At 53.2% G+C, this 27,551-nt stretch overlaps 2 protein-coding genes across 2 annotated transcripts in view; both read right to left on the reverse strand.

Annotated features, from left to right (window-relative positions):
• LOC144480798 (uncharacterized) overlaps nt 1-17,220 on the reverse strand; it is a 40,488-nt gene extending 23,268 nt beyond the window's left edge. The window contains exon 1 of the mRNA XM_078200402.1: nt 17,112-17,220. The gene's annotated coding sequence lies outside the window, so the exon portion shown is untranslated. The remainder of the gene's footprint in view (nt 1-17,111) is intronic.
• Nucleotides 17,221-20,353: 3,133 nt separating this feature from the next.
• On the reverse strand, nt 20,354-26,301 carry LOC144480821 (uncharacterized). The gene is made up of 2 exons (XM_078200438.1): nt 26,257-26,301; nt 20,354-22,284 (listed from the first exon to the last, which is right to left on the reverse strand). The coding sequence occupies exon 2, from the start codon at nt 21,098-21,100 to the stop codon at nt 20,354-20,356; it is 747 nt and encodes a 248-aa protein (XP_078056564.1). The 5' UTR covers nt 21,101-22,284; nt 26,257-26,301.
• Between the last annotated feature and the right edge of the window lie 1,250 nt (nt 26,302-27,551).

Consider the following 27,551-nt stretch of genomic DNA (forward strand, 5'->3'; position numbering starts at 1 on the left):
TGAGCGGGGGGACAATAGACAGGAGCCCTGAGCGGGAGGACAATAGACAGGGGCCCTGAGCGGGGACAATAGACAGGAGCCCTGAGCGGGGCGACAATAGACAGGAGCCCTGAGCGGGGGGACAATAGACAGGAGCCCTGAGCGGGGACAACAGACAGGGGCCCTGAGCGGGGCGACAATAGACAGGAGCCCTGAGCGGGGGGACAATAGACAGGGGCCCTGAGCGTGAGGACAATAGACAGGGGCCCTGAGCGGGGGGACAATAGACAGGGGCCCTGAGCGGGGGGACAATAGACAGGGGCCCTGAGCGGGGACAATAGACAGGGGCCGCGAGCGGGGACAATAGACAGGGCCCATGAGCGGGGGGACAATTGACAGGGGCCTTGAGCGGGGGGACAATAGACAGGGGCCGCGAGCGAGGGGACAATAGACAGGGGCCGCGAGCGGGGACAATAGACAGGGCCCATGAGCGGGGGGACAATAGACAGGAGCCCTGAGTGGGGGGACAATAGACAGGGGCCCTGAGCGGGGACAATAGACAGGGGCCCTGAGCGGGGGGACAATAGACAGGGGCCCTGAGCGGGAGGACAATAGACAGGAGCCCTGAGCGGGGGGACAATAGACAGGAGCCCTGAGCGGGGACAACAGACAGGGGCCCTGAGCGGGGGGACAATAGACAGGGGCCCTGAGCGGGAGGACAATAGACAGGAGCCCTGAGCGGGGGGACAATAGACAGGGGCCCTGAGCGGGAGGACAATAGACAGGAGCCCTGAGCGGGGGGACAATAGACAGGGGCCCTGAGCGGGGGGACAATAGACAGGAGCCCTGAGCGGGGGGACAATAGACAGGAGCCCTGAGCGGGGGGACAATAGACAGGGGCCCTGAGCGGGGGGACAATAGACAGGAGCCACGAGCGGGGGGACAATAGACAGGAGCCCTGAGCGGGGGGACAATAGACAGGGGCCCTGAGCGGGGGGACAATAGACAGGAGCCCTGAGCGGGGGGACAATAGACAGGAGCCGCGAGCGGGGGGACAATAGACAGGGGCCGCGAGCGGGGACAATAGACAGGAGCCCTGAGCGGGGGGACAATAGACAGGAGCCCTGAGCGGGGGGACAATAGACAGGAGCCCTGAGCGGGAGGACAATAGACAGGGGCCCTGAGCGGGGGGACAATAGACAGGAGCCCTGAGCGGGGGGACAATAGACAGGGACCCTGAGCGGGGGGACAATAGACAGGAGCCCTGAGCGGGAGGACAATAGACAGGGGCCCTGAGCGGGGGGACAATAGACAGGAGCCCTGAGCGGGAGGACAATAGACAGGGGCCCTGAGCGGGGGGACAATAGACAGGAGCCCTGAGCGGGGACAATAGACAGGGGCCCTGAGCGGGGGGTCAATAGACAGGAGCCCTGAGCGGGAGGACAATAGACAGGAGCCCTGAGCGGGAGGACAATAGACAGGAGCCCTGAGCGGGGGGACAATAGACAGGGGCCCTGAGCGGGGGGACAATAGACAGGGGCCCTGAGCGGGGGGACAATAGACAGGGGCCCTGAGCGGGGGGACAATAGACAGGGGCCCTGAGCGGGGGGACAATGGACAGGGGCCCTGAGCGGGGGGACAATAGACAGGAGCCGCGAGCGGGGGGACAATAGACAGGGGCCCTGAGCGGGGGGACAATAGACAGGGGCCCTGAGCGGGGGGACAATAGACAGGAGCCCTGAGCGGGGGGACAATAGACAGGAGCCCTGAGCGGGAGGACAATAGACAGGGACCCTGAGCGGGGACAATAGACAGGAGCCCTGAGCGGGGCGACAATAGACAGGAGCCCTGAGCGGGGGGACAATAGACAGGGGCCCTGAGCGGGGGGACAATAGACAGGGGCCCTGAGCGGGAGGACAATAGACAGGGGCCCTGAGCGGGGGGACAATAGACAGGGGCCCTGAGCGGGGGGACAATTGACAGGGGCCCTGAGCGGGGGGACAATAGACAGGAGCCCTGAGCGGGGGGACAATAGACAGGAGCCCTGAGCGGGGACAATAGACAGGGGCCCTGAGCGGGGGGACAATAGACAGGGGCCCTGAGCGGGGACAATAGACAGGGGCCGCGAGCGGGGACAATAGACAGGGCCCATGAGCGGGGGGACAATAGACAGGGGCCTTGAGCGGGGGGACCATAGACAGGAGCCGCGAGCGGGGGGACAATAGACAGGAGCCGCGAGCGTGAGGACAATAGACAGGAGCCCTGAGCGGGGGGACAATAGACAGGGGCCTTGAGCGGGGGGACAATAGACAGGAGCCGCGAGTGGGGGGACAATAGACAGGAGCCCTGAGCGGGGGGACAATAGACAGGAGCCCTGAGCGGGGGGACAATAGACAGGGGCCCTGAGCGGGGGGACAATAGACAGGAGCCCTGAGCGGGAGGACAATAGACAGGAGCCCTGAGCGGGAGGACAATAGACAGGAGCCCTGAGCGGGGGGACAATAGACAGGGGCCCTGAGCGGGGGGACAATAGACAGGGGCCCTGAGCGGGAGGATAATAGACAGGGGCCCTGAGCGGGGACAATAGACAGGAGCCCTGAGCGGGGGGACAATAGACAGGAGCCCTGAGCGGGGGGACAATAGACAGGGGCCCTGAGCGGGGGGACAATAGACAGGGGGCCTGAGCGGGGGGACAATAGACAGGGGTCCTGAGAGGGGGGACAATAGACAGGGGCCCTGAGCGGGGGGACAATGGACAGGGGTCCTGAGCGGGGGGACAATAGACAGGAGCCGCGAGCGGGGGGACAATAGACAGGGGCCCTGAGCGGGGGGACAATAGACAGGGGCCCTGAGCGGGGGGACAATAGACAGGAGCCCTGAGCGGGGGGACAATAGACAGGAGCCCTGAGCGGGGGGACAATAGACAGGAGCCCTGAGCGGGAGGACAATAGACAGGGGCCCTGAGCGGGGACAATAGACAGGAGCCCTGAGCGGGGCGACAATAGACAGGAGCCCTGAGCGGGGGGACAATAGACAGGAGCCCTGAGCGGGGACAACAGACAGGGGCCCTGAGCGGGGCGACAATAGACAGGAGCCCTGAGCGGGGGGACAATAGACAGGGGCCCTGAGCGTGAGGACAATAGACAGGGGCCCTGAGCGGGGGGACAATAGACAGGGGCCCTGAGCGGGGGGACAATAGACAGGGGCCCTGAGCGGGGACAATAGACAGGGGCCGCGAGCGGGGACAATAGACAGGGCCCATGAGCGGGGGGACAATTGACAGGGGCCTTGAGCGGGGGGACAATAGACAGGGGCCGCGAGCGAGGGGACAATAGACAGGGGCCCTGAGCGGGGACAATAGACAGGGGCCCTGAGCGGGGACAATAGACAGGGGCCCTGAGCGGGGGGACAATAGACAGGGGCCCTGAGCGGGAGGACAATAGACAGGAGCCCTGAGCGGGGGGACAATAGACAGGAGCCCTGAGCGGGGACAACAGACAGGGGCCCTGAGCGGGGGGACAATAGACAGGGGCCCTGAGCGGGAGGACAATAGACAGGAGCCCTGAGCGGGGGGACAATAGACAGGGGCCCTGAGCGGGAGGACAATAGACAGGAGCCCTGAGCGGGGGGACAATAGACAGGGGCCCTGAGCGGGGGGACAATAGACAGGAGCCCTGAGCGGGGGGACAATAGACAGGAGCCCTGAGCGGGGGGACAATAGACAGGGGCCCTGAGCGGGGGGACAATAGACAGGAGCCACGAGCGGGGGGACAATAGACAGGAGCCCTGAGCGGGGGGACAATAGACAGGGGCCCTGAGCGGGGGGACAATAGACAGGAGCCCTGAGCGGGGGGACAATAGACAGGAGCCGCGAGCGGGGACAATAGACAGGGCCCATGAGCGGGGGGACAATAGACAGGGGCCCTGAGCGGGGGGACAATAGACAGGAGCCGCGAGCGTGAGGACAATAGACAGGGGCCCTGAGCGGGGGGACAATAGACAGGGGCCCTGAGCGGGAGGATAATAGACAGGGGCCCTGAGCGGGGACAATAGACAGGAGCCCTGAGCGGGGGGACAATAGACAGGAGCCCTGAGCGGGGGGACAATAGACAGGGGCCCTGAGCGGGGGGACAATAGACAGGGGCCCTGAGCGGGGGGACAATGGACAGGGGTCCTGAGCGGGGGGACAATAGACAGGAGCCGCGAGCGGGGGGACAATAGACAGGGGCCCTGAGCGGGGGGACAATAGACAGGGGCCCTGAGCGGGGGGACAATAGACAGGAGCCCTGAGCGGGGGGACAATAGACAGGAGCCCTGAGCGGGGGGACAATAGACAGGAGCCCTGAGCGGGAGGACAATAGACAGGGGCCCTGAGCGGGGGGACAATAGACAGGGGCCCTGAGCGGGAGGACAATAGACAGGGGCCCTGAGCGGGGGGACAATAGACAGGGGCCCTGAGCGGGGGGACAATAGACAGGAGCCCTGAGCGGGGGGACAATAGACAGGGGCCCTGAGCGGGGGGACAATAGACAGGAGCCCTGAGCGGGGGGACAATAGACAGGAGCCCTGAGCAGGGACAATAGACAGGGGCCCTGAGCGGGGGGACAATAGACAGGGGCCCTGAGCGGGGGGACAATAGACAGGGGCCCTGAGCGGGGACAATAGACAGGGGCCGCGAGCGGGGACAATCGACAGGGCCCATGAGCGGGGGGACAATTGACAGGGGCCTTGAGCGGGGGGACAATAGACAGGGGCCGCGAGCGAGGGGACAATAGACAGGGGCCGCGAGCGGGGACAATAGACAGGGCCCATGAGCGGGGGGACAATAGACAGGGGCCCTGAGCGGGAGGACAATAGACAGGAGCCCTGAGCGGGGGGACAATAGACAGGGGCCCTGAGCGGGGACAATAGACAGGGGCCCTGAGCGGGGGGACAATAGACAGGGGCCCTGAGCGGGAGGACAATAGACAGGAGCCCTGAGCGGGGACAACAGACAGGGGCCCTGAGCGGGGGGACAATAGACAGGGGCCCTGAGCGGGAGGACAATAGACAGGAGCCCTGAGCGGGGGGACAATAGACAGGGGCCCTGAGCGGGGGGACAATAGACAGGGGCCCTGAGCGGGGACAATAGACAGGGGCCCTGAGCGGGGTGACAATAGACAGGAGCCCTGAGCGGGGGGACAATAGACAGGAGCCCTGAGCGGGGGGACAATAGACAGGGGCCCTGAGCGGGGGGACAATAGACAGGAGCCCTGAGCGGGGACAATAGACAGGAGCCCTGAGCGGGGGGACAATAGACAGGAGCCCTGAGCGGGGGGACAATAGACAGGAGCCCTGAGCGGGGGGACAATAGACAGGGGCCCTGAGCGGGGGCACAATAGACAGGAGCCGCGAGCGGGGACAATAGACAGGAGCCCTGAGCGGGGGGACAATAGACAGGGGCCCTGAGCGGGGGGACAATAGACAGGAGCCGCGAGCGGGGGGACAATAGACAGGAGCCCTGTGCGGGAGGACAATAGACAGGAGCCCTGAGCGGGGGGACAATAGACAGGGGCCCTGAGCGGGGGGACAATAGACAGGAGCCCTGAGCGGGGGGACAATAGACAGGAGCCCTGAGCGGGAGGACAATAGACAGGAGCCCTGAGCGGGGGGACAATAGACAGGGGCCCTGAGCGGGGGGACAATAGACAGGGGCCCTGAGCGGGGGGACAATAGACAGGGGCCTTGAGCGGGGGGACAATAGACAGGGGCCCTGAGCGGGGGGACAATAGACAGGGGCCTTGAGCGGGAGGACAATAGACAGGAGCCCTGAGCGGGGGGACAATAGACAGGGGCCCTGAGCGGGGGGACAATAGACAGGAGCCCTGAGCAGGGGGACAATAGACAGGAGCCCTGAGCAGGGGGACAATAGACAGGAGCCCTGAGCGGGGGGACAATAGACAGGAGCCGCGAGCGGGGGGACAATAGACAGGAGCCCTGAGCGGGAGGACAATAGACAGGGGCCCTGAGCGGGAGGACAATAGACAGGGGCCCTGAGCAGGGGGACAATAGACAGGGGCCCTGAGCGGGGGGACAATAGACAGGAGCCCTGAGCGGGGGGACAATAGACAGGGGCCCTGAGCGGGAGGACAATAGACAGGAGCCCTGAGCGGGGGGACAATAGACAGGAGCCGCGAGCGGGAGGACAATAGACAGGAGCCCTGAGCGGGGGGACAATAGACAGGGGCCTTGAGCGGGGGGACAATAGACAGGAGCCCTGAGCGGGGGGACAATAGACAGGAGCCCTGAGCAGGGGGACAATAGACAGGGGCCCTGAGCAGGGGGACAATAGACAGGGGCCCTGAGCGGGGACAATAGACAGGAGCCCTGAGCGGGAGGACAATAGACAGGAGCCCTGAGCGGGGACAATAGACAGGAGCCCTGAGCGGGGGGACAATAGACAGGAGCCCTGAGCGGGGGGACAATAGACAGGAGCCCTGAGCGGGGGGACAATAGACAGGGGCCCTGAGCGGGGGGACAATAGACAGGAGCCCTGAGCGGGGGGACAATAGACAGGAGCCCTGAGCGGGGGGACAATAGACAGGAGCCCTGAGCGGGGGGACAATAGACAGGGGCCTTGAGCGGGGGGACAATAGACAGGAGCCCTGAGCGGGGGGACAATAGACAGGAGCCCTGAGCGGGGGGACAATAGACAGGAGCCCTGAGCGGGGGGACAATAGACAGGAGCCGCGAGCGGGAGGACAATTGACAGGAGCCCAGGTGCGGGAGTGTGGCGACTCGGGGAATTTCACAGTAACTTCACTGCAGTGTTCATGTACGCCTAATTGTGACTCATAAATAAACTAAAAGATAGGTCGCAAATTCAACAGGCTGACCACTCTCTAGGTGAAGACATTTCTACTCATCTCTGTCCAAAACAGTCTGTCCTGTATCCTCAGACTGTGACCCCTGGTTCTGGACGCTCCAACTATCGAGAATATCTTAGCATCTACCCTGCCTAGTCCTGTTAGAACATTATAGCTTCCTATGAAATCTCCCGCCCCCTCCCCCCACTGCCCCTCAGTGGCTGGAGGGAAGAAGATTGTTACTGACTGAGAGCTGATACATTCACTCTGTCTCTCTGTACACACATACTGCCTGAACTGCTGAGGCACTCCAGCATTGCATCCTTTTTACTTCCAATTCCCCTATCTGCCATTTTGTTGCTATTGTTTTATTGCAGGGATTACTCACTGAACAGAGTCTCGAGACATAAGACACAAAACCAGAAAATGCTGGAAATCCCAGCAGGTCTGACAGCATCTGTGGAGAGAGAATAGAATTAATGTTTCGAGTGTGGATGAACCTTTGACAGAGCTGTTTCAGATTTCAGCATCTGTAGCAATTTGCTTTTATCTAGAAACCTAAGAGCTGGATTGTCTCAGAGTGGAGAGGAAGTTTACTTTTTCGTGTCACAAGTCAGCTTACATTAACACTGCAATGAAGTTTCCCCTAGTTGCCACACTCCAGCGCCTGTTCGGGTTCCACTGAGGGGGAATTTAGCACGGCCAATGCACTTAAACAGCACGACTTTCAGACTGTGGGAGGAAACTGGAGCATCCGGAGGAAACCCACGCAGACATGAGGAGAACGTGCAGACTCCGCACAGACAGTGACCCAAGCCGGGAATCTAACCCAGATCCCTGGTGCTGTGGGGCAGCAGTGCTAACCGCTGGACCACCGCGCTGCCCTGACGGTTGATGAGGAAGTCAGTTCTGGCCTCAAGTGAGGATTTTCTTTTGTTTCAGTCTGAGCTGGGTCAGAGATAGAGGAGGAGCCGCTGGGTTGAGAGTAGCAGGGTCCATCATTCCCAGTATGGGACTAACAGGGAAGGTGGATTCTCAGGGAGATCTGGTTGTTCAACATACATTGTGTTAGGACACCAGGTTAGAAACCCAAAAGTATATTATGAAGTCAGACGTGACCCCAACAATTTGCTATTTTGGCATTATTATGCAGATATGATGTTTCTCTCCAGGTGCAATTCTACTGACACACTGGGAAGCTTTTATCAAAACAAATTGTATTTGACAACACAGTTTAACAATAACAAATGAATTAGCATAACTTTTAACAACTGAACAGTACTTAAGCAAGACAAGATACAATTCTTAACCGCTAACCTCTCACTGTGAGTTCCAATTCAAGCAATATTCCTCTCATAGACTTAAAACCTCTCTTTAGAATTAGTTAACAAAACACAGGTATATTTGCTTGTCTCAGCTTAACAGTCCTAGAGCTTTCAGAACACCTCTGAAGAGAGAGAGAGAGGTAGGTAGACACCTGGTTCTTCTGACAGTCCAAACAGCAACTGCTTGTATTTTATAGAAAATGCAACTTAAAACAGTGCGTCTTCCCTGCAACCTTAGCTCCTCCTATTAAGCACATGACTCTGTCCCTGTCAGTCAACCTAATCAAACCTCTGCACTGAAACCCCCCCCCCCCCCCCTGGGGAGACCCAAGTAAACACAAATGCATTAGTGCAGCTTAAAACAAACACTCCAGGTCTAAAATGAATAATTATCCTGTGTTCCCAGCTATTAGTTTTAAAACTTTCTGAGATAAATTGGCACCCTGCAAAACATGTGAATTCTAAACATACCCCTTGTGAGAATCATGATGTATATTTCCTAAAGGCGCAGTACCATCACAATTGTCCCTCCAGTGTAAAAGAATATGTTTTCAGAAGCAGGGATTTCTGCTCAGGTTTTAATCCATTTTACATATGCAGATATTTTAATTTATTTTAGGGCTGTGGGTATCATTACCAAGTAGCTGATTAAGAAAATATTGTGCGGTGTCACTAAAGTGGAAACAAACATTTTTTGTGATGTTGTGGATATTTCATCAGACACTCAGGTGAAGTATGACACCAGGATTGTCATGATGTGGAGATGCCGGCGTTGGACTGGGGTGAACACAGTAAGAAGTCTCACAACGCCAGGTTAAAGTCCAACAGGTTTGTTTGGTAGCAAATACCATAAGCTTTCGGAGCTCTGCTCCTTCGTCAGATGGAGTGGAAACATTTCCATCTGACGAAGGAGCAGTGCTCCGAAAGCTTATGGTATTTGCTACCAAACAAACCTGTTGGACTTTAACCTGGCGTTGTGAGACTTCTTACCAGGATTGTGAGCAGATATGTCAACCTTAGACAGTTACCAGGGAATGAGATGAAGTGCATGATTAGGTTGTGGTCTGTAGCAGGGATTGAGGACAATGGCTTCAGCCTTCCCTGTATTTAAATAGAGGAAAGTTCTATTTAATCAATATGGAACACCAGTTAAATCAGGACAACGGGTGACTTGAGGAGGAACTTGGAGGTGATGTTGTTCACATACACTCGCTACCCTGGTCCTTTTAAGTGCTTGGAGGTTGAGGGTTTGGAATGTTCTATCAACCTCTGGTTCAGGGTATTATTAAACAAGAAAGTGTGCAGAAAAGATCTTGAAGATCTTGTCAGGATGCTACCGGGACTTGATGGTTTGAGTTACAAGGAGAGGCTGGATAGACTGGGGTAGGCACAGTAAGTACATAGAACATAGAACATTACAGCGCAGTACAGGCCCTTTGGCCCTCGATGTTGCGCCGACCAGTGCAACCAATCTAAAGCCCCTCTAACCTACACTATTCCAATATCATCCATATGTTTATCCAATAACCATTTGAATGCTCTTAATGTTGGCGAGTCCACTACTGCTGCAGGCAGGGCATTCCACACCCTTACTACTCTCTGAGTAAAGAACCTAACTCTAACACCTGTCCTATATCTCTCACCCCTCAATTTAAAGCTATGTCCCCTCGTGCTAGCTATCACCATCCGAGGAAAAACGCTCTCACTATCCACCCTATCTAATCCTCTGATCATCTTGTATGCCTCTATTAAGTCACCTCTTAACCTTCTTCTCTCTAACGAAAACAACCTCAAGCCCCTCAGCCTTTCCTCATACGATTTTCCCACCATACCAGGCAACATCCTGGTAAATCTCCTCTGCACCCTTTCCAACACTTCCACATCTTTCCTATAATACGGCGACCAGAACTGTACGCAATACTCCAAATGCGGCCGCACCAGAGTTTTGTACAGTTGCAGCATGACCCCCTGGCTCTGAAACTCAATTCCTCTCCCAATAAAAGCTAACACACCGTACGCCTTCTTAACAACCCTATCAACCTGGGTGCCAACTTTCAGGGATCTATGCACATGGACACCCAGATCTCTCTGTTCATCCACACTACCAAGTATCTTACCATTAGCCCAGTACTCTGTATTCCTGTTACTCCTTCCAAAGTGAATCACCTCACGCTTTTCCGCATTAAACTCCATTTGCCACCTCTCAGCCCAGCTCTGCAGCTTATCTATGTCCCTCTGTAACCTGCCACTTCCCTCTGCACTGTGAACACTATGAACACTATGAGCATTCAGCTACAAAGCCTTTAGTTAGTTTTGTTGCCTTTGTAATGCCTAGTCTTGATTCTTAGGTTTATTTTCCCTCTCTGTCCCTTCCTGCCATTCTCTGACCCCCATTTCCCACATTACTATTTTCCTCTCTTGCCTTCTCTCTACTCTTTGAAGTGCCACATCTTTCCACACTTCATCCCTTGCTCTCACTAGTTTCACAACACCAAGTTAAAGTCCAACAGGTTTATTTGGTTACACGAGCTTTCGGAGCGCTGCTCCTTCATCAGGTGAATGCCTCACCTGATGAAGGAGCAGCGCTCTGAAAGCTCGTGCTACCAAATAAACCTATTGGAATTTAACCTGGTGTTGTGAGACTACTTACTGTGGATAGACTGGGACTTTTTTCCCTGGAGCGCAGGAGACTTAGGGGTGATGTTACAGAGGTCCATAAAATAATGAGGAGCATAGATAAGGTAGATAGTAAACATCTTTTCCCAAAAGTAGGGGAGTCTAAAACTAGAGGACATAGGTTTAAGGCGAGAGGGGGAGAGATACAAAAGGGTCATCATAGAAATCATAGAAACCCTACAGTACAGAAAGAGGCCATTCGGCCCATCGAGTCTGCACCAACCACAATCCCACCCAGGCCCCACCCCCATTTCCCTACATATTTTACCTGCTAATCCCTCTAATCTACGCATCCCAGGACACTAAGGGGCAATTTTTAGCATGGCCAATCAACCTAACCTGCACATCTTTGGACTGTGGGAGGAAACCGGAGCACCCGGAGGAAACCCACGCAGACACGAGGAGAATGTGCAAACTCCACACAGACAGTGACCCGAGCCGGGATTCGAACCCAGGTCCCTGGAGCTGTGAAGCAGCAGTGCTAACCACTGTGCTACCGTGCCGCCCAGAGGTCCAGAGGGGTAATTGTTTCACACAGAGTGTGATGACTCTCTGGAATGAGCTGCCAGAGGTAGTAGTAGAGGAGGGTACAATTTTGTATTTTAAAAAGCAGTTAGACAGTTACATGGGTAAGATGGCTATTGAGGGATATGGGCCAAACGCGGGCAATTGGGACTGGCTTAGTGGTAAGAACTGGGCAGCATGGACAATGGGCCTGTTTCCATGCTATAAAGTTCTATGACTCTATGACTATGAGATGTGGAGATATAAAATCCCTTTCCTTTTTCTCTCCCTTCCGATAGAGGCTCGGGATTCACGTGAGTCCAAAACAAGAAGCAGATGCCTTTCCTCGAAGGACATGAGTGAACCAGTTGGGTTTTTGCAACAATCCAGCAGTTTTCATGGTCACTTTTTCCCAGTGCCGGCCCCACAAATGACCAGATTCATTCAGCTCCATTTCACAAACCGCCTTTGTGTTTTCTCTCACACCCCATTTTTGTGCAGGACATTTGAGGAATATCACAAGGAAACTCGAAGATCTCATCAGGATCTGACAGAGGTGACTGATTTATCCTAACCCGAATATCATAGCATTTTGAGCATGGAAGGGAAAAGCAGCATTCGCAGCGGGGAGAGGTCGTACACGGTGTTCTGTGTGTGGACGAAGCTTCAGCCAATCGTCCAGCCTGTCGAGACACAAGCGCTCTCACACCGGGGGAGCAACCGTATCAGTGTGGTGTCTGCGGGAAGAGATGCAATTATCCGTTTGAGTTGGAAACCCATCGACGTCGTCACACGGTCCGTTCATCTGCTCCGTGTGTGGGAAAGAATTTGCTAATTTACCCAACCTGCTCTAACACTGAGAAACCTTTCAAATGTCCAGATTGCGAGGAATGCTATAAAGGTTCTGGGGAACTAATGACCCGTGAACATGTTCACACTGATGAGAGACCATTCAGGTGCTCTCACTGATGTGCTCAAGTGATCCTCAGCTAATGTTCTGGGGACCTGAGTTTGAATCCCATCTCGGCAGCTGGTGGAATTTGAATTCAATGAAAAATATCTGGAATTAAGAATCTACTGGTGACCATGAAACCATTGTCAATTGTCGGAAAAACCAATCTGGTTCACTCATGTCCTTTAGGGAAGGAAATCTGCCGTCCTTACCTGGTCTGGCCTACATGTGACTCCAGAGCCACACAGCAATGTGGTTGACTCTCAACTGCCCCTCAAGGGCAACTAGGGATGGGCAATAAATGTTGGCCCAGCCAGTGACACACATGTCCCTCGAATGAATTGAAATAAAACTGGGACAGGGTTCAGGCGATCATCTCAAATCGCTCTACACGAGCGAAATCCCACTGGAGAGAGACCATCGTCTGCTCAGCGTGTGAGAAGGAATTCACTCGATCATCCCATCTGGTGAAACACCAGGGAGTTCACACTAGGGAGAGGCCATTCACCAGCATCAATGGCGGGGTGAAATTTACATTTTCATTGGACTTGCGGAGACTCCAGCGAGTTCATGAACAATAACAGGGATTGATTGGATTTTGATTTTTATCATTCCAGAACTGAACCATGTCCATTGGGGCCTGTTGCTGCTGATGTTTATAAAGTCCAACCATTATATTCTGATAAAGGACAAATACAAACAGTTTACAAAGAGATAGTGATAGGTTCAGTAAGTGGGCAAAAAGTTGGCAGATGGGGTATCAAAGAAGCCCATAGCGCAGGAGGCCATGTGACCCATCGAGCCTGCATCGTCAACAATCCCACCCAGGCCCTATCCCTGTAACCCCGTCTAGTTATCCTGCTAATCCCCCTGACACTAAGGGGCAATTTAGCATGGGCAATCAACCTACCTGGAACTGGAATACTGCGCCCAGTTCTGGTCGCCACACTACCCAGAAGGACGTGGAGGCTTTAGAGAGTGCAGAGGAGGTTTACCAGGACGTTGCCTGGTATGGAAGGCCTTAGTTATGAGGAGAGATTGGGTAAACTGGGGTTGTTCTCCCTGGAAAGACGGAGGATGAGGGGGTGACCTAATAGAGGTGTATAAAATTATGAAAGGCATAGATAGGGTGAACGGTGGGAAGCTTTTTCCCAGATCGGTGGTGATGTTCACGAGGGGTCATAGGTTCAAGGTGAGGTGGGGGGGGAGGTTTAACACGGATATCAGAAGGACGTATTTTACACAGAGGGTGGTGGGGGCCTGGAATGCGCTGCCGGGCAAGGTGGTGGAGGCGGACACACTGGGAACGTTTAAGACTTATCTAGATAGCCACATGAACGGAGTGGGAATGGAGGGATACAAAAGAATGGTCTAGTTTGGACCAGGGAGCGGCGCGGGCTTGGAGGGCCGAAGGGCCTGTTCCTGTGCTGTATTGTTCTTTGTTCTAACCCGCACATCTTTGGACTGTGGGAGGAAACCCGAGCATCTGGAAGAAACCCACATGGACACAGGGAGAGCATGCAAACTTCACACAGACTGTGACCCGAGTCCGGAATTGAGCCCAGGTCCCTGGCGCAGTGAGGCAGCAGTGCTAACCACTGTGCCACCCTTATAATGTGGGAAAATGTGAAGTGGTTCACTTTGAAAGGGAGAACGGAAGAAGAGTGTTATTTAAATGGAGATAAACTGCAGAAAGCTGCAATGCAAAGAGACTTGGATGTACTTGTGCATGAAATACGGAAAGCTAGCACACAGGTGCAGCAGGAAATTGGGAAGGCCAATGGAATTTTAGCCCTTATTTCAAAGGGGTTGGAGAATAAGGGTAAGGAAGTCTTGCTGCATCTGCACAAGGTATCTGGAGTACTGAGAGCAGTTTGGGTCCCCTTATTTAAGGAAAGATACAACTTCATTGGAGGCAGTTCAGAGAAGGTTGATCCCTGCTACGGAGGGATTGTCTTATGAGGAAAAGTTAAACAGGTTGGGATTTTACTCAATTGGGATTCAGAAGAATGATCGCTGATCTCATTGAAAGGTGCCTGACAGGATAAATTCTGAGAGGAGGTTTCCCCTCATGGGAGAGTCGAGGATCAGAGGACATAGTCTCAGAATAAAGGGGCGCCAATTTACAAACAAACAAAAGTACAGCACAGGAACAGGCCCTTCGGCCCTCCAAGCCCGTGCTGATCATGATGTCCTAACTAAACTAAAAAAAAACCTTCTGCTCTTACTCAGACCGTATCCCTCTATTCCCTCCCTATTCATGCACCCATCCAGATGCCTCTTAAATGTTGCCAATGTGCCTGCTTCCACCACCTTCCCTGGCAGGGCGTTCCAGGCACCCACCACTCTCTGCGTGGAAAACTTCCCCCGCACACATCTCCCTTAAACTTTCCCCCTCTCACCTTGAGCCTGTGCCCCCCTTGTAATTGACACTTCAACCCTGGGAAAAAGCCTCCGACTGTCCACCCTGTCTATACCTCTCATCATTTTGTAGACCTCTATCAGGTCTCCCCTCAGCCTCTGTCTTTCCAGTGAAAACAATCCCGGTTTATCCAACCTCTCCTCAGAGCCAACACCCTCGAGACCAGGCAACATCCTGGTGAACCTTCTTTGCACTCTCTCCAAAACTTCCACGTGCTTCTGGTAGTGTGGTGACCAGAACTGCACGCAATACTCCAAATGTGGCCTAACCAATGTTTCATACAGCTGCAACATGATTTCCCAACTCTTGTACTCAATGCCCCGGCTGATGAAGACAAGCGTGCCATATGCCTTCTTAATCACCTTGGCCGCCTGTGTTGCCACTTTTAGGGAACTGTGGATCTGCACGCCCAGATCCCTCTGTATGTTAATGTTCCTAAGGGTAGCACAGTGGTTAGCACTGCTGCTTCACAGCTCCAGGGATCAGGGTTCGATTCCCGGCTTGGGTCACTGTCTGTGTGGAGTTTGCACATTCTCCTCGTGTCTGCGTGGGTTTCCTCCGGGTGCTCCGGTTTCCTCCCACAGTCCAAAGATGTGCGGGTTAGGTTGATTGGCTATGCTAAAAATTGCCCCTTAGTGTCCTGAGATGTGTGGATTAGTGGGTAAATATGTAGGGATATGGGGGTAGGGCCTGGGTGGGATTGTGGTCGGTGCAGACTTGATGGGCCGAATGGCCTCTTTCTGTGCTGTAGGGTTTCAATGATTTCTATGGTTCTGCCGTTTACAGTATAATTCATACCTAAATTTGATCCTCCAAAAATGCATCACCTCGCACTTCATAGAAATCATAGAAACCCTACAGTGCAGAAGGAGGCCATTCAGCCCATCGAGTCTGCACCGACCACAATCCCACCCAGGCCCTACCCCCACATATTTACCCGCTAATCCCTCTAACCTACACATCTCAGGACACTAAGGGGCAATTTTTAACCTGGCCAATCAACCTAACCCGCACACCTTTGGACTGTGGGAGGAAACCGGAGCACCCGGAGGAAACCCACGCAGACACGAGGAGAATGTGCAAACTCCACACAGGCAGTGACCCGAGCCGGGAATCGAACCCAGGACCCTGGAGCTGTGAAGCAGCAGTGCTAACCACTGTGCTACCGTGCCGCCCTTGTCTGGATTAAACTCCCATCTGTCATTTCTGTGCCCAAGTCTCCAATCCATCTATATCTATCTATATTTAAGACTGAGGTGAGAAGGAATTTCTTGACTGAGGGTTGTGAGTCTTTGGAACTCACTGTCACAGAGAGCTGTGGGGACAAAGTCTTGTTTATATCTCAGGCTGAGAAAGAGATTTTTAATCAGACAGGGAATCAAGGATCACGGGAAAAAGAGCAGGAACATGGCCATGAGGAAGATCATCGGATCAGCCATGATGCTATTGGATGGTGGAGTACGCTCAAGGGGCCAAACAGGTTACTGCTTAGTGTCTTAGATCTTAGAAACCCTACAGCACAGAAAGAGGCTATTCGGCCCATCTATGCGGCATTGTGGTGTGACCTCAAGAGAGACTATTAACTTTCAAAAAGAAATTTGAAATCCCAATTGCGCTGCTGCCTCACGGGGCCGGGAATTAAGGGAATTAAGGGTTATGGGGAGCAGGTAAGTGGAACTAAACCACTATCAGATCAGCCATGATCTTATTGAATGGCGGGGCAGGCTCGAGGGGCTAGATGGCCTACTCCTGCTCCTATTTCTTATGAACCCGGGTTCGATTCCCGGCTTCGGTGTCTGTGCGGAGTCTGCACGTTCTCCCCGTGTCTGGGTGGGTTTCCTCCGGGTGCTGCGGTTTCATCCCACACTGTGCAGGTTAGGTGGGATTGGCCATGCTAAATTGCCCCTTGGTGTCCCAAGATGTGTAGGTTAGGGGGGGAGGGATTAGCAGGCTAAATACTTTGGGTGACGGGGAACAGGTCTGGGTGGGATTGCCCCTTAGTGTTGGAGGGTTACGAGGGGTTAGAGGGATAGAGCCTGGGTGGGATTGTTGTCAGTGCGGACGTAAAGGGCTGAACCCCTTCTGTCAAGGTTCTATGAATCCTGGCTTGGGTGACTGTGCGGAGTCTGCATGTTCTCCCGTGTCTGCGTGGGTTTCCTCCGGGTGCTCCGGTTTCCTCCCATAGCCCGAAAGACGTGCTAGTTAGGTGCATTGGCCGTGCTAAATTCTCCCTCACTGTACCCAAACAGGCGCCAGAGTGTGGCGACTCAGGGATTTTCACAGCAACTTCATTGCAGTGTTAATATAAGCCTACTTGTAACACTAATAATTAAAAGATTTGCACCAAAAAGCTTCGTATTTTAACCAAAAATGTTTACTGTACAAGAATTAAACATGGCAAGTACTACCTTAACACTACAATTAGTAAAGACTTATTCTTTCAGTCAAAACCTCGATGGGTCGCTCTCTGTTCTATCGACGTTTCCGACCCAAACGTTCCGCTATACCTTCCAGGATCTTGGGGATTAATTCATTTCTCCTGGAACCAAATCAGTTTTGAGCTTCAAAACATAACTTCAAGGCTGAAGATTATCTTCAGGGAATCAAGTGTTTGAGTGCCCTTTCCAATTCATAGAATCATGGAATCCTATGGTGCAGGAGGCCATTCGGCCCATCAGGTCTCCACCGACAACAATCCCACCCAGGCTCTGTCCCCATAACTCCATGCATTTACCCAAGCTAGTTCCTCTGTGACATTAAGGAGCAATTTAGCCTGGCCGATCCCTCTAACCTGCACATCTTTGGCCACTAAGGGGGCAATTTAGCACGACCAATCCGCCTAACCTGCACATCTTTGGGCTGTGGGAGGAAACCGGCGGACCCAGAGGAAACCCACGCAGACACGGGGAGAACGAGCAAACTCCACAGTGACCCAAGCTGGGAATCGAACCCAGGTCCCTGGCGCTGTGAGGCAGCAGCGCTAACCACTGTTCCAAGTAAACAGTAGTTCACTCCAAAAGGTCTACTTCCACTCCATAATTATGCTTCACTTTTCTCAGCGCAGAAGCCGGCAGCATTTTAGATTAAATTCCAATTGTTCACCTCCTCAGAGTAAAGGGATGACCCTTTAGAACCGAGATGAGGAGGAATTTCTTCAGCCAGTAGGTGGTGAATCTGTGGAATTCATTGCCATCGAGGAGGCCACATCATTGAGTGTCTTCTAAGACAGAGACAGATTTTGATTGGTAAGGAGATTGAAGCAGCACGGTAGCACAGTGGTTAGCACTGCTGCCTCACAGCTCCAGGGACCCGGGTTCGATTCCCGGCTCGGGTCACTGTCTGTGTGGAGTTTGCACATTCTCCTCGTGTCTGCGTGGGTTTCCTCCGGGTGCTCCGGTTTCCTCCCACAGTCCGAAAGATGTGCGGGTTAGGTTGATTGGCCATGCTACGTTGCTCCTTAGTGTCAGGGGGGGACTAGCTAGGGTAAATGCTTGGGAGTTATGGGGATAGGGCCTGGTTGGGATTGTGGTCGGTGCAGACCCGACCGGCCGAATGGCCTCCTTCTGCACTGTAGGGATTCTAAAAGGTGGGAAAATGGGATTGAGAAACTTATCAGCCATGATCAAATGGCAAGGCAGACTCGATGAGCCGAATGGCCTAATTCTGATCCTATATCTTATAGCTAGTGTGTGGAGATCATGTTCACTCAGGGTAGCACAGTGGTTAGCACTGCTGCTTCACAGCTCCAGGGACCCGGGTTCGATTCCCAGCTCGGGTCACTGTCTGTGTGGAGTTTGCACATTCTCCTCGTGTCTGCGTGGGTTTCCTCCGGGTGCTCCGGTTTCCTCCCACAGTCCAAAGATGTGCGGGTTCGGTTGATTGGCCATGCTACAAATTGCCCCTAAGTTTCCTGAGATGTGTAGGTTAGAGGGATTAGCGGGTAAAATATGTCGGGATATGGGGGTAGGGTCTGGGTGGGATTGTGGTCGGTGCAGACTCGATGGGCCGAATGGCCTCTTTCTGTACTGTAGGATTTCTATGATTTCTATGACTGTAGAGTTTGTCAGCACAGAAACCAAACTGTGCTTCTGGATACACTCCAAGTAGCTGGAGTCTTTTCGACATAACCCCAGTGAAAGCCTTTGCAGTGATGCTAAGGAGTGAGAGGTCCCTGTAATTGTTGCAATCACCACTGTTTTTCTACATTGTAATGATGACTGCCTCACGTATTTCCTGTGGAACTGATCCTGTCACCAGAGGAGGAGGAGGTGGTCAAGAAGACATGACAGGTCTCTGGGACTCCATGTCTGAGCAGTTCAGCTGGAATTCCTTGCTTGCCCGGCGCCATCACTGGTCTTAAGTGATGAGCATTCCTTGTCTAACTTAGCCATGATAAGAAGCTGCAGGAGAGTCAAACAGAGACTGGGAGATGTCCGTCTCACGGGAGTAAAGCTCGCAGTCATGTCCAACCCAGCGAGACATCTGTTTACTTCCGTCAGTGAGAACTTCACCATTTGCCAATTTCAGGGGGGCAACTTTGGTGATGGGAGGACCGAGAGCCCTCTTGATCCCATCATACATAGCATAATCATCGTCACAGGCAGTTTGGATTTCTCGACATAGGGTCGGCACGGTGGCTAGCACTGTTGCCTCACAACGCCAAGGACCCGGGTTCAATTCCCATCTTGGGTCACTGTCAGTTGCACATTCCTCCCGTGTCCGCGTGGGTTTCCTCCGGGTGCTCCGGTTTCCTCCCACAGTCCGAAGATGTGCGGGTTAGGTGCACTGGCCATGTTAAATTGCCCCTTAGTGTCCCTGGGATGCACAGGTTAAAGGGATTAGCGGGTTAAAAATGGGGGGGTTACGGGGACAGGGCCTGGGTGGGATTGTTGTGGATGCAGACGCGATGGCCTGAATGGCCTCTTTCTGCACGGTAGGGATTCTATGATTCGTAGACTGACCCAATGTTCAAAATGCATCTGGGTAGAGGGATCTGGGTGTCAATGTTCATGACTCATTGAAAGTTGGTATGTAAGCGCAACACATCATAAAAAAAGGCAAATATAATGTTGGTATTTACTGCAGAGGGACTGGAGTATAAAAATAGAGAAGAGTTTTTGCCATTGTATAGGGTGTTGGTGAGACCACATCTGGAGTATTGTATCCTGTTTTGGTCTCCATATTTTGAGGAAGGATGTGGTGGCACTGGAGCAGTTCAGAGGAGATTCACCAGATTGATTCCCGGGGATGAAGGGGTTGACGAACGAGGAGAGAATGAACAGCTTGGGCTTGTACTCGCTGGAGTTTAGAAGGCTGACAGGGGATCTGATCGATTCCCGGCTTGGGTCACCGTCTGCGTGGAGTTTGCACATTCTTCCCGGATGCTCCGGTTTCCTCCCGCAGTCCGAAAGACGTGCTGCTTAGACGCATTGGCCCGTGCTAGATTCTCCCCTCAGTGTTACCCAAACAGGCGCCGGAGTGTGGCGACGGGGGGGGGGGGGGATTTTCTCAGTAACTTCATTGCAGTGTTAATGAAAGCCGACTTGTGACACTAATAAACTTGCAGGCATCTCAGCAGATATTGTAACTGAGTGAATCACTTCATACACACAGTCGGTGGGGAGGGAATTAGTCTCTTCCCGGAGTGAGCTTACTGCTGTGCGCTCAGGGTGGATGAGTTCTGGCACCTCTTTCCACTGAGATTACAGCTGACTGGCTTCTCCTCAGCGTGACCGCGCTGGTGTCTCAGCAGACTGGCCAACTGAGTGAACCGCCTCCCACAGACGGAGCAGGTGAACGGCCTCTCCCCGGTGTGGACGCGCCGGTGTAACGCGAGGCTGGCTGACTGAGTGAATCCCTTCCCGCACGCGGAGCAGGTGAAGGGTCTCTCTTCGGTGTGAACCCGCCGGTGCGTCAGCAGGTTGGACGACTGAGTGAATCCCTTCCCGCACGCGGAGCAGGTGAACGGCCTCTCCCCGGTGTGCCCTCGCTGGTGCACAGTGAGGCTGAAGGGAGACTTGAACCTCTTACTGCAGGAAGAGCAGCTGAACGGCCTCTCCTCGGTGTGGATTCTCTGGTGTAAGATGAGGCCGGCCGACTGGGTGAATCCCTTCCCGCACACGGAGCAGGTGAAGGGTCTCTCCCCGCTGTGCACCCGCCGATGCGCGGTGAGGGTGGACGAGTGCCGGAACCTTTTCCCGCAGGAAGTGCAGCGGAACGGTCTGTCCTCGGTATGGATTCGCTGGTGTAACATGAGGCCGGCTGACTGAGTGAATCTCTTCCCACACTCAGAGCAGGTGAACGGTCTCTCCCCGGTGTGAATGCGTCGATGAGTTTCCAGGAGGCACGGATAATTGAATCCCTTCCCACAGTCCTCACATTTCCACGGTTTCTCCATGGTGCCGGTGTGTCTCTCCAGGTTGAACAGCGCAGTTAAGGTCTTGTCCACACGCGGAACACGTGTACGATATCTCCCCGCGGTGATTTTGGTTTGATTTGATTTTGGAGTATTGCGTGCAGTTCTGGTCGCCACACCACCAGAAGGACAGGGAAGCTTTTGAGAGAGTGCAAAGGAGGTTCGCCAGGATGTTGCCTGGTCTCGAGGGTGTTGGCTACGAGGAGAGAGGTTGAATAAACAAGGGATTGTTTTCACTGGAAAGACGGAGGCTGAGGGGAGACCCGATAGAAGTCTACAAAAGTATGAGAGGCGTAGACAGGGGTGGGGAGTCAGAGGCTTTTTCCCAGGGTGGAAGTGTCAATTACAAGGGGCGGGGGAGGACAGGTTCAAGGTGAGGGGGGGAATGTTTAAGGGAGATGTGTGCGGGGGAAGTTTTTCACACAGAGAGTGGTGGATGCCTGGAACGCACTGCCAGAGGAGGTGGTGGAAGCAGGCACCTTAGCAATAGGGAGGGAAGAGGAATATGGACTGAGTAAGGGCGGAAGATTTGTTTTTAGTTTAGTTAGGGCATCATGATTGGCACATGATTGGAGGGCAGAAGGGCCTGTTCCTGTACTGTACTTTTCTTTGCTCTTTGTTACACTTTTAATTATTAGTGTGAAAAGTATTGTTTCTTGCGCGCTATACAGACAAAGCATACCGTACATAGAGAAGGAAAGGAGAGCGTGCAGAATGTAGTGTTACTGTATAGCGAGGGTGTAGAGAAAGATCAACTTAACACGAGGTAGATCCATTCAAAAGTCTGATGGAAAGAAACTGTTCTTGAGACGGTCGGTACGTGACCTCAGACTTTTGTATCTTTTTCCCGACGGAAGGTGGTGGAAGAGAGAATGTCCGGGGTGCGTGGGGTCCTTGATTATGTTGGCTGCTTTGCCGAGGTAGCGGGAAGTGTAGACGGAGTCAATGGATGGGAGGCTGGTTTGCGTGATGGATTGGGCTACATTCACGACCCTTTGTAGTTTCTTGCGGTGTGATGTTCTTTCAGGCTGGTTAGAGACACAACAGAGCAAGGTTTCTCCTTCCACGTTCAAACATTCAGCTCCTGATGAATCAAGTGACTGTCAGATGCTGACGTACTGTTTGGTTTGAGTTTTCTGTCTGTGTATCCTTCCCTTCTAACCACCCTGTAAAATGCATTAACAAAAGTCAGTACTCTAAGTACAGGTGGAAAAAATATCAGAACAGGCAATTTCAGTTGCTCTGGAAAATTTCCCTCCCTCTGCAGCTCTGACGAGGGGTCATCTCGACTCGAAACGTTGGCTCTATTCTCTCTCCACCGATGCTGTCAGACCTGTTGAGGTTTTCCAGCATTTTCTGTTTTTGTTTCAGATTCCACAGTATTTTGCGTTTATCTTAGGTTTCCTTCCCTCATTCCCCCAAAGCTGTAAAACCCGTCTCTCACACAGACCCATACCCTCTCCTGAAAAGCAAATCAATCACACCATAGCCACCATTTATTTTCGCCACTCTAGATTTTCTCCCTCCCGTCCATACTGGCTGAGTTCAGTTCTCCAGCCTCTGTATGCAAAGTCAGAATAAGATTAATAAATCGATCATTCCTGCCCTGGTAGCTTGAACCCTATAAAATGTGTTACACAGGTCATCACGAAGTACAGCGTAGAAATTCAGAACAGACTATTCTAAGTATCTGCAGTAAATTCTCCCCTCAAAAACGTAAATCCTTATCCCACATACACTCTCCCTGGTCTCTGTGCTGAAATACAAACTCCATTTTGGTAGGACTAATTTAAATGTGGATTACAGGGTCAAAGGAAGGGTTCTGAAGACTGTGGAGGAACAGAGAGATCTTGGGGTCCATATCCACAGATCTCTAAAGGTTGCCACTCAAGTGGATAGAGCTGTGAAGAAGGCCTATAGTGTGTTAGCTTTTATTAACGGGGGGTTGGAGTTTAAGAGCCGTGGGGTTATGCTGCACCTGTACAGGACCTTGGTGAGACCACCTTTGGAATATTGTGTGCAGTTCTGGTCACCTCACTATAAGAAGGATGTGGAAGCGCTGGAAAGAGTGCAAAGGAGATTTACCAGGATGCTGCCTGGTTTGGAGTGTCGGTCTTATGAGGAAAGGTTGAGGGAGCTGGGGCTGTTCTCTCTGGAGCGGAGGAGGCTGAGGGGAGACTTAATAGAGGTTTATAAAATGATGAAGGGGATAGATAGAGTGAACGTTCAAAGACTATTTCCTCGGGTGGATGGAGCTATTACAAGGGGGCATAACTATAGGGTTCGTGGCGGGAGATATAGGAAGGATATCAGAGGTAGGTTCTTTACGCAGAGAGTGTTTGGGGTGTGGAATGGACTGCCTGCAGTGATAGTGGAGTCAGACACTTTAGGAACATTTAAGCGGTTATTGGATAGGCACATGGAGCACACCAGGATGATAGGGAGTGGGATAGCTTGATCTTGGTTTCAGATAAAGCTCGGCACAACATCGTGGGCCGAAGGGCCTGTTCTGTGCTGTACTGTTCTATGTTCTATCTCCACCATTTGTTTCCTCCCCTCACAGTTTCCTTCGATTTGATGTATTATTGTCACATGTTTTGGGATACAGTGAAAAGTATTGTTTCTTGTGCGCTATATAGATAAAACATACCATTCATAGAGTACAAAGGGCGAGGGAAGGAAAGGAGAGAGTGCAGAATATAATGTTGAGTTACAGATAGGGTGTGGACAAAGATCAGCTTAATATAAGGTAGATCCATTCAAAAGTCTGATGGCAGCAGGGATGAAGCTGTTCTCGAGTCGGCTGGTGTGTGTTCTCAAAGAACAAAGAAAATTACAGCACAGGAACAGGTCCTTCGGCCTTCCAGGCCTGCACCGACCATGCTGCCCAACTGAACTAAAACACCCTACTCTTCCTGGGACCATATCCCTCCATTCCCATCCCATTCATGTTAAAAGTCACTAACCCCTCAAAAGTCACTGTCACATCTGCTCCACTATCTCCCCCGGCTGTGGGTTTGAGGCACTCACAGTCCACAGATCCTTGAAGGTGACGTCACAGGTGGAGAAGGTGGTGAAGAAGGCATATGGCATGCTTGCCTTTATAGGACGGGGCATAGAGTATAAAAGTTGGGGTCTGATGTTGCAGATGTATAGAACGTTCGTTCGGCCGCATTTGGAATACTGCGTCCAGTTCTGGTCGCCGCACTACCAGAAGGACGTGGAGGCTTTAGAGAGAGTGCAGAGGAGGTTTACCAGGATGGTGCCTGGTATGGAAGGGCTTAGTTATGAGGAGAGATTGGGTAAACTGGGGTTGTTCTCCCTGGAAAGACGGAGGATGAGGGGTGACCTAATAGAGGTGTATAAAATTATGAAAGGCATAGATAGGGTGAACGGTGGGAAGCTTTTTCCCAGATCGGTGGTGACGTTCACGAGGGGTCATAGGTTCAAGGTGAGGGAGGCGGGGGAGGTTTAACACGGATATCAGAAGGACGTATTTTACACAGAGGGTGGTGGGGGCCTGGAATGCGCTGCCGGGCAAGGTAGTGGAGGCGGACACACTGGGAACGGTTAAGACTGATCTAGATAGCCACATGAACGGAGTGGGAATGGAGGGATACAAAAGAATGGTCTAGTTTGGACCAGGGAGCGGCGCGGGCTTGGAGGGCCGAAGGGCCTGTTCCTATGCTGTACTGTTCTTTGTTCTCTGTGTAAAAAAAACTTCCCTCACATATGCCCTTTTAACCTTGCCCCTCGCACCTTAAATCTATGCCCCCTAGTCATTGACTCTTCAACCCTGGGAAAAAGCTTCTGACTGTCCATGCCTCTCATAAGTGGGGCGCACGGTGGCACAGTGGTTAGCGCTGCTGCCTCACAGAGCCAGGGGAACCAGGTTTAATTCCCGGCTTGGGTCACTGTCTGTGCGGAGGCTGCACGTTCGCCCCGTGTCTGCATGGGTTTTCTCCCACGGCTAACGAGACATGCTGGTTAGGTGCACTGGCCATGTTAAATTGCCCCTTAGTGTCCAAAGATGTGTAGGTTGGGTGCCGAGATAAAAGTAAAATACTGCAGATGCTGGAATCTGAAGCAAAAAAAAAAGAAAATGCTGGAAAATCTCAGCAGGTCTGTGGGGGAGAGACGAGAGCCAATGTTTCCAGTCTAGATGCTCTGACCGAAGGGTCATCCAGACTGGAAGTGTTGGCTCCATTCGCTCCCCCACAGAGGCCGTCAGACCTGCTGAGGTTTTCCAGCATTGTCTGTTTTTGTTGTGGGTTAGGGTGCATTGGCCGTGTCAAATCCTCCCTCGGTGCAACCCCGAACAGGTGCCGGACTGTGGCTCACTGAGCTCCTCAGGCCCCGCCCACTCCGCCCCAACCTGGGCGGGGAAACCCCTGAAAACTGCAAACGTCGGCAACTACGGTTGTTCCTTCCGGGGTTTGCGGTCTGAACCGGGTGTTGGCCAAACCTCCCCCGTCCCGGCCTGTCCCGTCCCGTCCCCTTGGCCGCCTAGCAACAAAGCCCAGTCTCGCCGACACCAGCACTCACCCTGCGCATGCTCGTAACACGGCGGAACCGCGCATGCCTGGAGGTCCCCTCCCCACTCAAGCCCGGTTCCCCCCCCCGCGCTCCGCATGCGCGCAAGTCCCCACCGCATGCGCGCAAGTCCCCATCCATGTTGCAAGTCCCCATCCACGCGCGCAAGTCCCCATCCACGCGCGCATGCGTTCAGGTCCCCCTCCCCCACCCCCCCCCCCGTCGGCATTCTTCCATCCCTGCCCCCTCCCCCTTACAGGCATGCGTACAGGTTTCCTCCCCCCCCTCCCTCAAGCCCTTCCCCTATTGGTCGGGTGCTGCTGTCAGTCACGCTCCGGGGCCGTTGTCAACCGGAGCATGCGCGCAGGCGGTCAAGGCGGCTCGAGCGAGCTTTGTTCAAAATGGAGGTCGTTGTTTTGAACAAGAGACCGAATCACAAGCTCCTTCCAGGACCTGAAAGTGAAAACCCGTCAACGGAGACAGAGTGGGTGGCGAAGCTTCGTAAATACACTCCCCCCCCCCCCCTGAAAAATAATCCGGCGTCCCCCCCCCCCCCGCGTTTTTTAAACGAAGCGGAGCGGGCTGCGTGTCGCGGCCTTTCTTACCAAAATGGGCCCCGCGGTTGCCGGCCGCCATCTTGGGAGCAAGGCAGGAAAGCGCATGCGCTACTGCCGGCAAGGGAGCGACAGGGCGCATGCGTGAGGAGGGGAGGGGGGAAACAAACCCAGATGAATGACTTACAGGGGGGAGCAGCAAAGCAGAGATAAAGGCAAAACACTTCACTAGGACGGCACGGTAGCACAGTGGTTAGCACTGCTGCTCCAGGGTCCCGGGTTCGATTCCCGGCTCGGGTCACTGTCTATGTGGAGTTTGCACATTCTCCTCGTGTCTGCGTGGGTTTCCTCCGGGTGCTCCGGTTTCCTCCCACAGTCCAAAGATGTGCGGGTTAGGTTGATTGGCCAGGTTAAAAATTGCCCCTTAGAATCCTGAGATGTGTAGGTTAGAGGGATTAGCGGGTAAAATATGTGGGGGTAGGGCCTGGGTGGGATTGTGGTCGGTGCAGACTCGATGGGCCGAATGGCCTCCTTCTGCCCTGTAGGGATTCTATGATTCAGTTACACTCCAGTTACAAAGCCAATGGTGAGAATGACCAGGCAAACCCAAATCCATTCCTTGCTCCACAAAACCCAAATGCAAAATCCAAATGAATCCAATTCAAGGCCGCTACAAGGGAGACAAATAAGATCCAAGCTGACAAGATGAGGCATTGCACCCCATCTTACGCTTAATCAGATGCTTAATCTTCGCCAAAAGGCTGAATACTGGGGATCATAGAATCCCTACCGTGCAGAAGGAGGCCATTTGGCCCATCTAGCCTGCACTGACAACAATCCCACTCAGAGCCTATCCCTGGAACCCCATGTTTTTACCCTGCTAATCCCCGACACTAAGAGGCAATTTAGCATGGCTAATCAACCTAACCTACACATCTTTGGCGTGTGGGAGAAAACGGAGCTCCCAGAGGAAACCCACACAGACACGGGGAGAATGTGCAAACTTCACACGAGACAGTGACCCGAGGCCAGAATTGAACCCGGAGCTCTGGCACTGTGAGGTAACAGTGCTAACCACTGTGCCACCGTGCCGCCCAGGTACAGGATGCTGGAACCTGAAAAAGAAACAAAATGCTGGAAATTGCAGGTCTGACAGCATCTGTGGAGAGAGAATAGAGCCAATGTTATTCTCTCTCTCTCTCTCCCTCCACAGATGCTGTCAGACCTGCTGAGATTTTCCCACCATTTTCTGTTTTTAAACCAGGGATAAGAGATTGTTGTGAAACAAGATCTCAGGGATACAGTCCAACAGCAACTTCTGTTTAAAGTTTTTTTATTAGTGTCAC

The sequence above is a fragment of the Mustelus asterias genome, chromosome 30 (genome assembly GCF_964213995.1).
Source record: "Mustelus asterias chromosome 30, sMusAst1.hap1.1, whole genome shotgun sequence".
In the NCBI taxonomy this organism is placed as follows: Eukaryota; Metazoa; Chordata; class Chondrichthyes; order Carcharhiniformes; family Triakidae; genus Mustelus; species Mustelus asterias.